At 34.3% G+C, this 14,636-nt stretch overlaps 1 protein-coding gene across 2 annotated transcripts in view; it reads left to right on the top strand.

Annotated features, from left to right (window-relative positions):
* The window catches only part of LOC125649530 (uncharacterized), a 57,156-nt gene extending 43,203 nt beyond the window's left edge, over positions 1-13,953 (top strand). For both annotated transcript variants that reach the window (XM_048877105.2, XM_048877109.2), the window contains 6 exons: positions 1,419-1,560; positions 1,826-3,501; positions 4,186-4,291; positions 4,423-4,683; positions 7,338-7,418; positions 9,368-13,953. In XM_048877105.2, the coding sequence (XP_048733062.2) occupies positions 1,419-1,560; positions 1,826-3,501; positions 4,186-4,291; positions 4,423-4,683; positions 7,338-7,418; positions 9,368-9,540 (2,439 nt within the window). In that variant the 3' untranslated portion in view covers positions 9,541-13,953. The remainder of the gene's footprint in view (positions 1-1,418; positions 1,561-1,825; positions 3,502-4,185; positions 4,292-4,422; positions 4,684-7,337; positions 7,419-9,367) is intronic.
* Positions 13,954-14,636: the final 683 nt, after the last annotated feature.

The raw sequence follows: 14,636 nt of genomic DNA, 5'->3' as shown, positions 1-14,636 counted from the left end.
ACTAATGCACGCAATTATTCAAAGGATTGTTCTTAAATTCACTCGAATTAATGAAAAATATCGTTCATTCAATTCATGTGTGCAACAATTCAAACACGCATTAAAAAAGTCCTTCCTTTATGCAATATTATTTAATTGTGGTTTCCCATGCTTGCGCAGGGTTTCATCTAGTAGTTAAAAAAATATCCAACCCTTTGCTTTACTTTCACGAATCACCTAAATTCAATAGATATATCTACAATTATTAATCTTGCGAGGGGAAATCACTGAAATATTAATTAAGAAATAAACTATATAGATTTTACATATCTCTTGGTAGTGCAGATTCAAGTTACTTCAATTCAAATGCCCTGGGAGTAGGCTTGACATGAGAATCTTTTCTTAAAAAGAAAGTTTGTATCATGGTTTTAGGGTAGGGCTAGAATCGGGGATATAATTTTACTTGCTTATAGAGGAATATAGGGCATTTCTATTTTGTGTGGATTCAAGTTGGGCTAAATCATGACCCTGTTTGGGTCATAAGATGGTGTAAAAAAAAATTTTTTTTTTAATAAAATCTTCTGAAGAACAGCAGAACCAGGTAGACTAAGGTGTGTGTGGAGACCCAATAGGGACCTCTTGTTCGCAAATGTGAAATTGACAGAATGTCTACATTGATGTACAGTAAAACACCCTTATAACAAACACACTTATAACGAATTTACGTTTATAACTAATTTACTCTTATAACAAATTTATGCTTATTATGAAGTGATATTTATCCCTCTATGAGAAGAAAATGATGAAAATTTTATTGCCAATGGATATATTGAAGTTTGGTTTTAACAAACTTTTCCACTTGCTCTGGAGATTCACTATAACAAACTATTGTGTAAATTATATCATAATAGATTTGTTATCATGATGTACTTTCTTGATATTTTTTATATGCCAAAATGTGGAAATCATCAACATTAGATTTTCTCTACCTCACAGTCCCAAATAATGTCCTATTTGTGAGTCTTGTTCTGTACTTTGCAAATACATATACACCTGTGGGTATTGATTGACAGAGTTTTCAAATTTTTTGCACTCATCAATCAAATTACCAATAAACATTTGTGAAAATGACTTCCGAGCCACGTAGTGAAAATGATGTCTCAACTGTTAAAACAATCTCGGAATAAATAGAGATTTTTTAACAAAAAATTAAATGTCAATCTGGAAAATAGAAAAGAACAGATTTTATTTTTAAAATCTAATCCATGGTGTTCAAAGAATTTGATCATAACGTAGACAAAGATAGCCTTGGTAGCCATTGTGAAGAACCCTATTACTGCAGTGTCTTGTGAAGAACTCTAAATATGCAGTCCAAATCATGTTTGGTGATACTGCAGATCTTGGTCAAAGTTCTCAAAGGAAATTTTTTTAATTTACAGAAATTTTTTCGTCGTGGATTAGTTGAGAACCAAAGTTACCTGTGCAAAAGTGAGAAGAAATGTACAATCAACCCGCGAAATCGCAACAATTGCCGATATTGTCGCTACCAAAAATGCATCAGTGTAGGAATGTCCAGAGAAGGTAAATAGGTGTTAATTTCAAAGTTATCAAACTGAAGTTACATTTTAATGCTTTTTAAAAGACTTTGCTAGATAGTAAAGCAGAATTACTGTGCAGTATTATGATCAAAGTTTTTACAAGATCAGAAATATTAAAAGCTGAATCCTTGGTTTTTTTAAAGATAATTTAGAATTGAGGCTTATGTAGACTAATTCCCTTGTACATTTGTATACAAATGAAAATTTAATATCATATGTTCAAGATTGTATTTTTTATTTCCTTTTAGCCATTAAGATGGGTCGTCCCAAGAAAGCTGAAATAGCAGAAATCAACAATTCTGCAAATGTTGCAGATGCCTCAGAATCTCCCTCCATTTCACCAGTACCATCCCCCACCATCAACTTCTCTCCAGGATCTTCCCCCACTAGACACCACGCCAATGACATGTTCGATCTATCCAAGGTGAAGGCTGAGCCCTCAAACTGTGATGTTACAAACCAGTCTGCTACATCTCTGAACAGCTCCACTGCAAATGTAACTTTGCCAAAGCCAACATACACTAGCAATGTTCAATCCTTCTCTGTTCCACACACAGAGAGCTGGTCATCTTCATGTCCACACAACATGGACTGGTCTCAGAGGAATCCACACATCAATTGGCATCAAGAAATTGCACAGTCTGTTGCCCAGCAGCAAATGGTAACAAGTGTTACAACTGCTCAGACCGTCTGTTCTATTAACAACACCATGCCTGTCCAAAATCCTCCTGTTCAAAGCAATAATGTAGTCTATGAAGAGGATGACATGGATGATATTTTGGCTTACCTTTCTCAAGAGCAGAACCCAATGGAACATAAGAAAAATTGTAATAGTATGCAGAGTATTCCAGATCCTAATCAAAACTTTACATCAAACTCTGCATTGCAACATCAGGCTTGCATGGTCAATACACAGTCTTCTGTGCCCAATTTTCCCATTCCTTCACCAAAGCAGTTCAAACAACAGATAAATGATTTCAACAACCAAATGCTTCAAAGTGATAGCTACAATCAGCTTAACGTTGATACATCACCAGCCCATACAATTTGTACTAACACAGTTAACTATCCAAGTCCCGTCTATCAATATGGTAGTGGATCCCCAAATCATTACAGCCAGACTTCTCCTGAACATTCTTATGGACCCCATTCCCCCCAGTGCATGCCTCCTTCCCCTCAGTATCAACAGCAATCACCATATTCCCAATGCCAATATCAGAACTCTCCTTCTGATGCCAACCAGTACCATGCTAATTCCCCACAGGCAGCCAGTCCAGGTTATCCCCCTTCTCCCACCAACAATGGGTTCAACCCTGTGCCACCATATTCCCAGAACACATATGCCCAGGGCCCTCCTGCTAGTGGCATGATGGGGGAAAGTCACACCAAAGGCTTGCCCTATCTTGACATGAAAGGTCAGATGAAAATCAATCAGATGTTCATGAATTGTGATGGTAACCTACAGAATCACGCAGAGGACTGCAGTACAGATGGATTTATATCGAGAACCGACTTTGACAAAAATCTCATCTTGAAGACTCTGCAGCACTACAGAGGCAGTGGACTTGACTATTACTCTAGTCCTGAATCCTCGCCCCACAGCTACCATGACAGTAGTGATGACTCCAGTGATGCCTTCTACTCAAATAATTGTGGCCAGAAGCGTAAAAGCTGCAACGTTGGACTTCACTATGGAAACGTAGGAAATAGTGGTTTTTACTCTCGAAATGAGAAAGACTTCCAGTGTGAGAATTACAGCATGATGAAATCGCAGACCTACTGGAATGAGCCACAAAGGCTAATAGCCCAGGGCCCACCAACAGAGGAAATGATGGCCTTCACCAGTCACGTCATGTCTGGGTATTCCAAATATGTGGCATCCTGTGATGAAGGCAAAAAGAATTCCCATGACAAAATCCTCAAGGTAAGTAGCAAGAACAATGTAGAACTGGCAATCTATGTGTCATGTGCTGGTCATGAATATTTTTATGCTCCCCGAAAAATTTCTGAGGAGCATATAGTCACTGTCATGTCTCTCCGTCTGTCCATTCGTCCGAGCTCATATCTCCTAAACCTTTCATTAGAAATTGATATGATTGATCTCAAATGTTCCTTGAGACAAGGACTTTTGGACCAAGGTCTTTCAAGGTCATTTTGGGAAAGGTCAAGGTCACTCAGAACATAAAAGTTCCTTATTTCAACAGGGTTTGTTTTTTTATATAAAAGTTTCCATCTCCTAAACCTTTCATTAGAAATTGATCATAATTGATCACAAATATTTCCTGAGATAGGGGCTTTGGACCAAGGTCATTTTGGAAAGGTCAGGTCACTCAGGACATATACCTTATAAAGAAAAAGTTTTTGAACAGGTATGCATTATATATCACACAAATAAGTAATAGGGAAATGGCTTTCAGACAAAGGTCACTCAAGGTCATTTTGTAAAGGTCAACATCACTCAACATACCTTAAATATGAAAAAGAAACCTTCATTTCAACAATATTTCAACACTTATTGATCATTTTGTGAGTCATTCATCACAAAGTAGTTAGATGCATTTCAAGGAGCATCCAAATTGTTATGATTTATGAAATACAATTTTTGTAGAGTCAGTGGCCTGCATTTGGAAAAGAAGAAAGCCACTGGAGTCATGTACAGCAAAGAGTTGTCAGAAACATCACTGCTTTCATGAACTTTGTGAGAACCATCCCAGGTAAGCAGAATCATTTTCTTCATAATCCAGCTTTGTATTTCTGTCTCTTACAAAATAGAATTATTTCAAATATAAGGGTAGGAGATGTGATTATAATGGAGGTAAAACTTAGCAGTATTTATCATGTTTAGGATTTGAGAACATCAACAGTGAGGATGCTGCTGAGTTGTGTATCCTGAACAGCTTTCATGTTACCATGATTTTGTCTGCCAACAATTACTACGACAAAGACCAAAAGAGGTTCCAATATTTCTGGAACTGGACAATCTCCCCAAACAACCCATTGTACTTCTTCAAGCTCCGTCTCCTCCAGTGCGGTGAACAGCTCAATCAGCTCAACATGACACCTATGGAAGAGACCTTTCTCTCCATTATCACCTTTTTGAGTACAGGTATCAAATATATAGTGTTTTTTTTAAATCAAATGGAATTATTTAAAAATCCTATCATTTCTGCTCACTGATCTACAAGTTCAAGTAACCTTTTGATGTGACAGTTGTACATGTTTAAGGTCACTAGAACCGAAAGCTGAAGTGAGATTTCTTATCAAATTATTGCTGTTGTCTGTCATCTGTTTACTTTTCACATGACCTCTCCAGAACAACATGGTCAATTTCAACCAAACTCAATAAAACATCCTAAAGGGGATGCAAATTTGTTAAAATAAGGACCCATGCCCCCTTTCAAGGTCAGATAGTAAATAGGGCATGGGATCATCTAATGATCCTTCATTATTAAACTCATGTGGACTATGAGAATTCCACTACAGGAAAAGCCTCATCCTAGACTGAATCTTGTCCTATCAGTGGAATTTTCAAATTGCACTCTAGTTAAATGAAATGAATTCTATTAATTCCATATTTATGCCACCCTTCAAAAAAGAGGGGCATATTGCTTTACACCTGTCAGTATGTCAGTCGGTCAGTAGACCACATGTTCACTCAATATTTTGAGAACCATTCACTTGATTGTAATGATATTTCATGTGTAGATTGGTTATTGTTAGAAGAGGACCCCTATTGATTAGCAGGTGAAAGTCCTTTCCTTAACAGACATTCAACTTGGTACACTGGTACATCCTAAGGAGTAGATGACCCCTATTGATTTTTAGGTCAACTGGTCAAAGTTCAAGGGTCAAACTGAACAAAGGAAGATACTCTCCACTCGATATGAGAACCCTTTCCTTGACAGACACCAAACTTGGTACACTAGCTGGTACATCCTAAGGAGTAGATGACCCCTATTGATGTTGAGGTCACATGGTCAAAGGTCAATTTACTCTGGAAATAGGAAGATATTGTCCGCTCAATATCTTGAATTGTTTCAATTTACTCTGGAAATAGGAAGATATTGTCCGCTCAATATCTTGAATTGTTTTGGCACTACATGTACTATCAATCAAATGATACATGTGTATAACCCTTTTCAGTTTTGCACCTTAGGGGTCATAGATGTTTTACAAACTTTTCTTATTTTATTGCAATTGGTCAGTGTCCATTGTCATCTGCCATTTGTTAACAATTGAACAATTTTAACTTTTTCTTGATAACTACATGTACCATTCCAATTCTTTTCAAATTTGGTATGAAGCATCTTTGGGAAAAGAGGAACATAAATTGTAAATTTCAGGACTCCTGCACTTGCTGTAAGGGGCAAGGCAAAACCTGCCAAAAATTGACTGATTTTCAAAATTCTTCTTCTCTACAACTGCACATCTTTAAGAAAAATTTAGATGCATATTGATGTAGAGCAGGAAGGCCTCTACCAAAATTGTAAATTTCATGATCCCAGGGGTTGAGGTTCTGACTCCAGGGCAGGGTCAAACTTGATATACTAGTATAGTGTTTATGTGTAAAACATTTAAATACATTTTTAGTGCTATTGATATTAATGGATATTTAGGAAGAGTAGGTATTGTAAATTTGATGATACCAGGGGTAGGGGTTTTCATATCAAGGGTTGGGCCAAAATTGTCAGTGATTAAGTGTGTTAACTATTGAACATTTTTAACTTCTTGATAACTACCATTTCAATTCTTTTCAAATTTGGTATGAAGCATCTTTTGGACGATAGGAACATAAATTGTAAATTTCAGGCCTCCTGCACCCCAGGGACCTCAAGGATGGGGCAAAAATGCCAAACATTGACCAATTTTCAAAAATCTCTACAATTGCACATCTGTAAGAAAAACTAAATGCATAGTAATGTAGAGCAGGGAGGCCTCTACCAAAATTGTAAATTTCATGATCCCCTGGGTAGTGGTTCTGACTCCAGGGCAAGGCCAAACTATGTATTAAAGTGTATATGTATAAAACATATCAATGATATCTTCTTTGATGCTATTGATGCTGGATTTAAACTAAATAGATATTTAAATGGAATATATGTTGGTAATCCTTTACCAAAATTGTAAAATTCATGATCCCAGGGGGTAAAGGTTTTGGTTCCAGGGTGGAGCCAAAATTATTGTAGTGATTATTGTCTTTACCATTTGAAAGACTTGTTAAAGTTTTCTAATACAGTATAAAAACTAAATGCACATTTAGAAAAAGCAAAAAAGGATGTACAAAAATTTTGAATTTTACAACCTAGGGTTTTGACTCTAGGGTGGGTCCAAATTAGTCATATTGTATTAATGTTACATATAACATATTATGTAGAGTCTATCATCAGTATAGACACTTTCGGGGCATTTAAGTTTTAAGAGCACATTTTTTTTATATTGTTGATTTGAATTTAGCTTAGATATTCAGAACAGGAATTTTTTTTTAGATTTCATAGCCCTTGGTATGAGTGATACTTTTAACTAATACTCAGGTGATCGATAAGGCCTGTGGGCCTCTTATTGAGAAAAAGAGAGAAATTATGAATCTTGATGAAATTCAGATGAACCATATTACATACAAATTTGAAATAAATTTACCTCCTGCAGCTATTGATAATGTACACTGTAACTGACAAATCTTTACACAGTGAATTGGAACTTGTTTTTCAGTGCATCTTTTTTTATTACGGCTAGTTGAATTTCATTACTGCTATTTTACAGATTTATTGAACTTGAGAGACCCTGGCACTCTTGAATCACTGAGACAGAAGATGATTCAGATTTTCCAGGCGCAGTTATTTGGTAAGTGTCTATATTCACATTATTTCAAGGTTTCATCAATGAACAGATTTTATTAAAATTTTATGTATATCTTATATGAATAATGAAGTTGTGCACCTGCTATTTTGATTGAGATATTTTAGTATTCGAGGAAGTTATGGATATTTTTCTTTTATTTTGAGGGAGTGTTGTCAGTTTCCGGAGTATATTCTAATAACTAATGAACAGATTTAAATCAAACTTTGTGTATATATTATGTATATAATAAAGTTGTGCTCCTGTCATTTTTACTGAATCTCAATAAAAAGATCAGTCCATTTGGCTGTGTATCTGCCCATCTGTCTGTGGATGATTTTGTTAATAAAAAGATGAGTTGTTTTCTAGCTCATGTACGCCGAATAGTAGTTATCTTTGTAATATTACAACGTGTATTCACAAATTATTTTAAACATATTTTCAATATCCTGAGTAACACAATACTGCAGAATATATAGTCTTGCATTTCCATCAATTGCTCTCAACAATCTTCAAGTCAAAAGGATGTGTTTATTCTTCAATGAGCACAAACTCACTATTTGCCACCATCCAATATGCCCTGGGGAAGGGGGGGGGGGTATTAGTCCTACTAGGTTCTAGTTACTGCAGACTGCACAAATCCTTGGCTAGCGAAAATGAATACAAAATAAGAATTTTTGAAAAATAAGAAATTGCTTAAAAATCCACATAGATGTTTAGAACATAATAATTATGATGGGACAAACTGTCACAAACAGTTATTAGGACGAATGAGTTATAGAGAGAACAAGTCTTATAGCGAACAGACTTGGGGCGAACAATACCCATTTCGAAACTAGTTTTACCTAAACTCATACTTTGCATTTTGCATGTGGTGTATATTTTTACTTGCTGGATTATTTCATAAACAATTTGTTTTGTGCAGTGTGAAGGGTAGTGCGAGATCTAGGCCAGAGCATGGTAGATGGAATAATATTGAAAAAATTTAAGGACATGTACAATGTCTAATTGCAATAGTATTGGTGATGAATGGAATTTAAATTTTTTTTTCAAATGACAGAAAAATATACCTTAACAAAAGATTTTGTAAAAACCCCAACATTATTAAGTTTAACTAGTTATTGAATATAAACAATGTGGCATCTTGAAAATCACTGGCCTAGATATCACACTACCCTTCACTTGCATTGCCATAAAAAATGCTATAAAGATTGTAAGAGGACACTAATTCTCTGAATTGCCAATCATAAAGTATTGATGTTGCTACATGCACACAAAAGTTTAGATCACAAGTCGTTAAATATCAATTAAGATATAATGTATATTGGATAATTTTGGTGTTGGGAATATTTAACAGATTTTTCTCAAATGATTTGTTTAAATTTTGAAATCTTAGTGCATTAATTTTTTATGCAATTTCATTAAACAAGCATAATAAAGAGAAATGTTGGTGTTTTTATTTTGAATTTTCCTCATCTGCCTTCTTTGGCCAACATCTAGAATTACCAGATATATGATATGTTGTAAATTTTCCTTGTTATTGGTAACTGAAATTTCTTGTACATTTTGACTTCCATGTAGATCTACTGACCAATTTGAGTGGCTGTACATGAACCACTTCTAGTGGCTGTACATGAACCACTTCCAGTGGCTGTACATGAACCACTTCCAGTGGCTGTACATGAACCACTTCCAGTGGCTGTACATGAACCACTTCCAGTGGCTGTACATGAACCACTTCCAGTGGCTGTACATGAACCACTTCGAGTGACAATACATGGTCAAAGAATTGATGTTTGATGAAGGGGAATAAAAATAGTCAAATGTAGAGCTCAAATTATCAGCATCTCATGATTTTGCTGGCTGTTCTGTAACATTCAACCTTAAATGTGATAGGATACTGATACTAATAATTCAAGCCTATTCTATATATGATTTTTTTTTCACAATTTCAGTACAAGGCGTAGACCCCATTAAGCGTATTCAAGAATTGTTTGGTGCTATGCCAGAGTGCCGTCACTGTTCCATGTGGCACAAACAGCTAATGAAGAAGATGAAACTCAACATGGAGGTACAGGAGATGCACCAGCTGTTTGACACATTAGATCTAGAGAGCCCGATGTCATGAACCTGCAGACTTTCATCAAGATGATGAATGGGGACATTTGACTGTCACAAAGTTTATTTACACAACTGAAATCCTGGTGATTTGTTGTTATATATTTACATATTGTTCTATTCACAGCTTTACATATCAACTCGACAATTGTCCAGACTTTGGACATGTATATTTAGTAAGTGATATATGGACAAGCTGTCAATTGAATGACATGTGTTGTGGGCCTGGGAAGCCTGTACATATATAAGAATTGTTGTTAATTATCTAATGTTGACAAGGTTCCTTTGGAGCTGATAATTAATAATTATCCTATGAAATTATATATATATATATATATATATATATATATATATATATATATATGTTTGATGTTTGAAAGTTAATCCCATGATTATACTGTAGTAGCTCTGATATGGGATAAATGTTTGAATTCAATCAAAAGTGAAAATTTCTCTCTCTTTGTTTTCTTGATTTTTATTATTTTTTATTTTTTTTTTGTTGAGATTTTTGCATAATATGATGTTTTCATTGTGTTTGCCAAAATTGAAATATAATTGATGTGAACCTTTTTATAGTACTAATATGCACTGTGCAATTAGACTCATCACCCAAACTGGGAGGTGAAAGTAACCCACTGTTTACTAATATTTAAACAATTTTGTTAACTACATGTAAGTTAGAACTTTTTGATACTTGTATAATGGGGGCAAAGCTTTGAAGATTGCAAAAACTTTTTTTTTATAGATACAATCATTATTTTTGAATACCTGTGGCTTTGGTTTACTTATAGACATAAAATCAAAATTTCTAGCAGTAGACTTTACTTACATGTAGGTACTGTACATCAGTAAGTGATGTTAAAAGTATGTTGTAAGTATATAAGTTATTGAAGTTGAAAGGGTATTTTGAATCAAAGTGCATTTAAAAGGAATGTACAGTTATCATAGACATCCAAGGGAAGCCACTGGTGAAAATCAAGTCTCCAAATATCCCCCTTGTTGTCACTCTTGAAAAAGAGCTGACAGACAAATCATTGTAGTAGAATAGAAATAATTGTTGTGTTGTTTGAATCATTTTTAAAAGAGTAACCCTTCAGATTGAAGATTTTATTGGAAAATAAAAGTTCTGGGAGATTGGATTTTTTTTTTCCACCAAGAAAATTTACTTAAATATGCCATCTTTACACGGAAAAAATTGTCATCAACAGATCAATCACTTACCTCGATTTACATGGTGAATCTTATATAAATGATGGTGTGTTTGTTTAGAATTTCAAATCGGTGTGTTTGGATTCATTATAACAACTTCATTGGGATGTGAAATGCAGTCGGACGTGATTAAATCTTGTAAGACCCAAAAGGTGTTATATAGTAGATCTCATTGTGTTCCAACTGTACTTCAAATCCCAATGAAATTCTAGAAATGATATCTAGATATTAGTTATTTTTACATTTGTGGCTGATATTGTTATGATATCTCACATGTAAGATGCATAGTTTTGATATCAAACTCAGAAATTGCTTTTCGCTGCATCTTGTTGCTTGATTATGACATCACAATCAAAACCATATCGCACTGTATTATTAGGCCACAAATTTGTGTCCCATGATAAGTTGTTTTTCACCAAGAATTGCCACTTCATATCATCACATAAGGGAGAACATTTGTATTGTAAGAAATGCATCATGCATATTTTCCTACAATGCTGGCGACGGTTGCATCTCTAACCAATAATGACAACAAAAGCACACTTCATCGTACCATCAAAACCAAATGAAGTGGTGACTGTAGAACATGTCTTTAGTTATAGGATATATGCATTTACAACCATTTTGCTTAAAGTAAAAACACTTGGAGAACAGCAAAGACATATCACTTGATTTTTAGATTGGTGGAAAGATTTTTTTCTTTTGGGTTTGTGCGATAATTCACTGTAAAACATGGTTAGGAGATTTACTTTTAGCTTTATTTATATTTATCTTTTTTTTCAAAATGTCAAACAAGGAAAATCAATACCTGTCATTTTCAATGTTTCGGCAGTCGACATGAGGCCCATGCAGATTGTGGTCCGGCATTGTGCTTTACGCATTATTGACTCGACTTTACAACAGAGTTGCTGTCAGAGGAAAAATCCATTCAATGTAAATACACATGTACTATTGTATTCATTAAGTGTTTATGTAGTATTTATATCTTGTCATTTTTCTTGTTATATCTTTGAATAGTTTAGGCTTTTCTTATCTTCACAATACATAATTGTATTTCTAGACAACTCTGTCCCACCCAGCAGTTAAAAATTCACTATAAATGTCCCTTCATCATGAGTTGATAACTCAGGTATTGTAGGTTAATCTGTTGTGTCAACAAGGGATTGCCTTCTAAAAATACAATTGTTTGTCAGTGCTTATTATCTGGATTGTATTTTTTTTTTTTCAATTTTGATGCAGTAAACATCAAAAAAGATATCCGTCCATTATTTTGTCAATTTTTTAGGGATGTGGTAGGGTATATGCCAAGACCACCATTTTGAATCTAGTAAATCTCATCATGTACGAGGGTTTGAAGAATACTTTTATTTTGCATTGAATGTAATGATATTCTTTTACCAAGACCCAAAATAAACGAATTGATATCAAATTCATGCACAGCAAAGCAAATTACATTTTACAGAAGGAAGCCGTTTTGAAGGTTTGTTAAAAGGGGTGTTCTTTCAATGGTAGATCTAAATTTCATGATTGGTTATTTTTGGAACATTTTTGTGTTGTTGTTTCAATTCAGATGATTTTATGCTAGGCTTACATAGATTTTTGCTTCAAGATTCAATGCACATCTTTTGGAAACTTAAGTAGACCATGCCCTAGTTGAACAGTTACTGTTCACTGACAGTTTTATTACAGGTTGTGTGCAGCTAGAATTCATGAAAGTAGTCCTTACATTATAATGTCTCTGAAAAACTTTAATTGATTAGAGCACTATATATGTTGTGTTTATGTGCAGTTTTGTTATTAGTTTGTTTGGGGTTTTTTTTGGGGGGGGGGGGTGTTAGTAGGTCACCAGAGTTATGGTTCTTTACTCTCGAATGTCTATTTTGAATGAACTGTACAGTGAAAGAGTCGGGACATTTTAACTCAGGTGACCATCATGGCCCTTGGGCCACTTGTTAATTTCAAAGCTTAATTAAAAATATACTATGTACAACTTTGAATTCTGTCATGGTCATTTTCACTAGATCTGTTTTCATTCAGTTTTAAGTTCCATTGTATTAAATGTAATTGCAGGAGTATATTCATCATGGTTTTAACCTAAAGTGAAACTAGCAAATCATGAAATGCAGCTAAAAGATTACTGTATATAGCAGTTGTATTTATCTACATTTTGATCTTGATCCCTTTTTTATGTTAAGAAATCTACAATAACATTCCTGTTTACCTCAGATATGTAGATACATACAGGTAATTAGTGTTTCATACATGTACATTCTCTGTATTGTTTTCGTGGAAAATATTTTGAATGTACTCCATACTATATTTCCTCTTCATTTTCAAAAGTTTGTATTTTACGTATGAGCTACATGTTTATGTGGGTTTTCAGTGTTTCTTATTGTCAGCCAAGTTAAAAACAACAACAGATTTCGAAGTAAATTTTGGCTAGTTTGTATGAAAATTGAATTTAATATAAAACTTGCTGGGATGTTGTAACTGCTGCTCACAGCTGTTTTTCTGTTCATGAAGTCTCTATCCTTGTACAATGTTTGCATACCTCATCACAACACTTCTTATTGATATACGCATTTAATTAGAATGATTTTGTAGTAAATTTTACCATTATAGTGTCAGATGTAGTGTTGCTTTAGTGTATATGGTTTCTCTGCATGTTTTCAACATTCATCTCAGTCAAGTAGCAAATTATAAAATTTATTTTTTTATTCTGTTCTATTGAAATATAATTTTTTAAATTCAAAAGATATGATAGTGTTATCACAAGAAGGACTTAGTACTTGGTAACATTTTGTTTTAAAAAGTATGTTTTGATTTTCTGAATTTTCAAAGCTTTTTGATAAAATGCTTTCACAAAAAGTAGCTTTTGATGAAGGTTTTTATTTTCTCATTCAGTTATTTATATCAAAAAAAAAATAATGATGTTCAAAGATATTTTTTCTTCCCAACTTAAAAAAAAAGTGTGTTCTTGTAATTCATATTCCTAATTCTTGAGCTAAGATTTTAAAATTTGAAGTAATTAGTGGATTTGAATGGGTTTACCAGGACAAGTTTTTGTTATGAATTTACCATGTGTACATGAAACTTGGCTTAGAAAGACCAGTTTCCATGTAGGTTTAAAAAAAGCTGCAACTAAGATTCAGCATACAATGTTGACAATACCCTTGCTTTTTGTATGAGATGTCAATAAAAGCTATTTTTTGTGTGACAGTGTTGTTTTAAGTGATAAATCGTACTTTCAAAAGTTTGCAGGATAGCTATGGAAATGTACTGCTGAAGACTTGGACATTGTTAATATTTGTCATAGGGTTGGCTGTCATGGGAGGGGATATGGATACCTTGATATACATTTAAGGTATATAATTCGGACCATGTACAAAGCACGTAGTTAAGTCATGATTTTTTTAAATAGTTAAATTCTGTTACTCAAATTCTAAGCCAAAATACTGTCAAATGCAATTCACAGGAATCTACATATGTACATGTGTTTGATTCATTGTGACCTTGATGTAGGGAGAGGGCTGAAATAGGTTATGCCTGCTGCCCAATCCCACTCGCTTATTAGTGAATAAAATATTGTTTAAATTAATTCACAGGAAGGACTTTCGTTGCGCAGGGATATTCAGAGAAAGTACAATTGGTGAATAGCACTAAACTCTTGCTGTCATAAAACCTAAAGGCTTGCACAAGCAGAAGCTTCATCAAAGCGCTACTAATTATCTGTATACCAAAGCAATATCTCGGACATTTTCGACCTCTGACGGAAATGCCCGAGATGCTGCAATTGATCACTCGCCTGAATTTTTGGAGTTGTTTCCAGAAGAAGACTTTGTGATGAAGAGAAAAAGAGTTCTCTCAAATATTTCATTTGTAACTGGGGAAAAGGTG

Source organism: Ostrea edulis, chromosome 5 (genome assembly GCF_947568905.1).
Source record: "Ostrea edulis chromosome 5, xbOstEdul1.1, whole genome shotgun sequence".
In the NCBI taxonomy this organism is placed as follows: Eukaryota; Metazoa; Mollusca; class Bivalvia; order Ostreida; family Ostreidae; genus Ostrea; species Ostrea edulis.
Note: the sequence above shows the minus strand (reverse complement) of the source record. Positions and strands in the feature narration are given on the sequence as shown.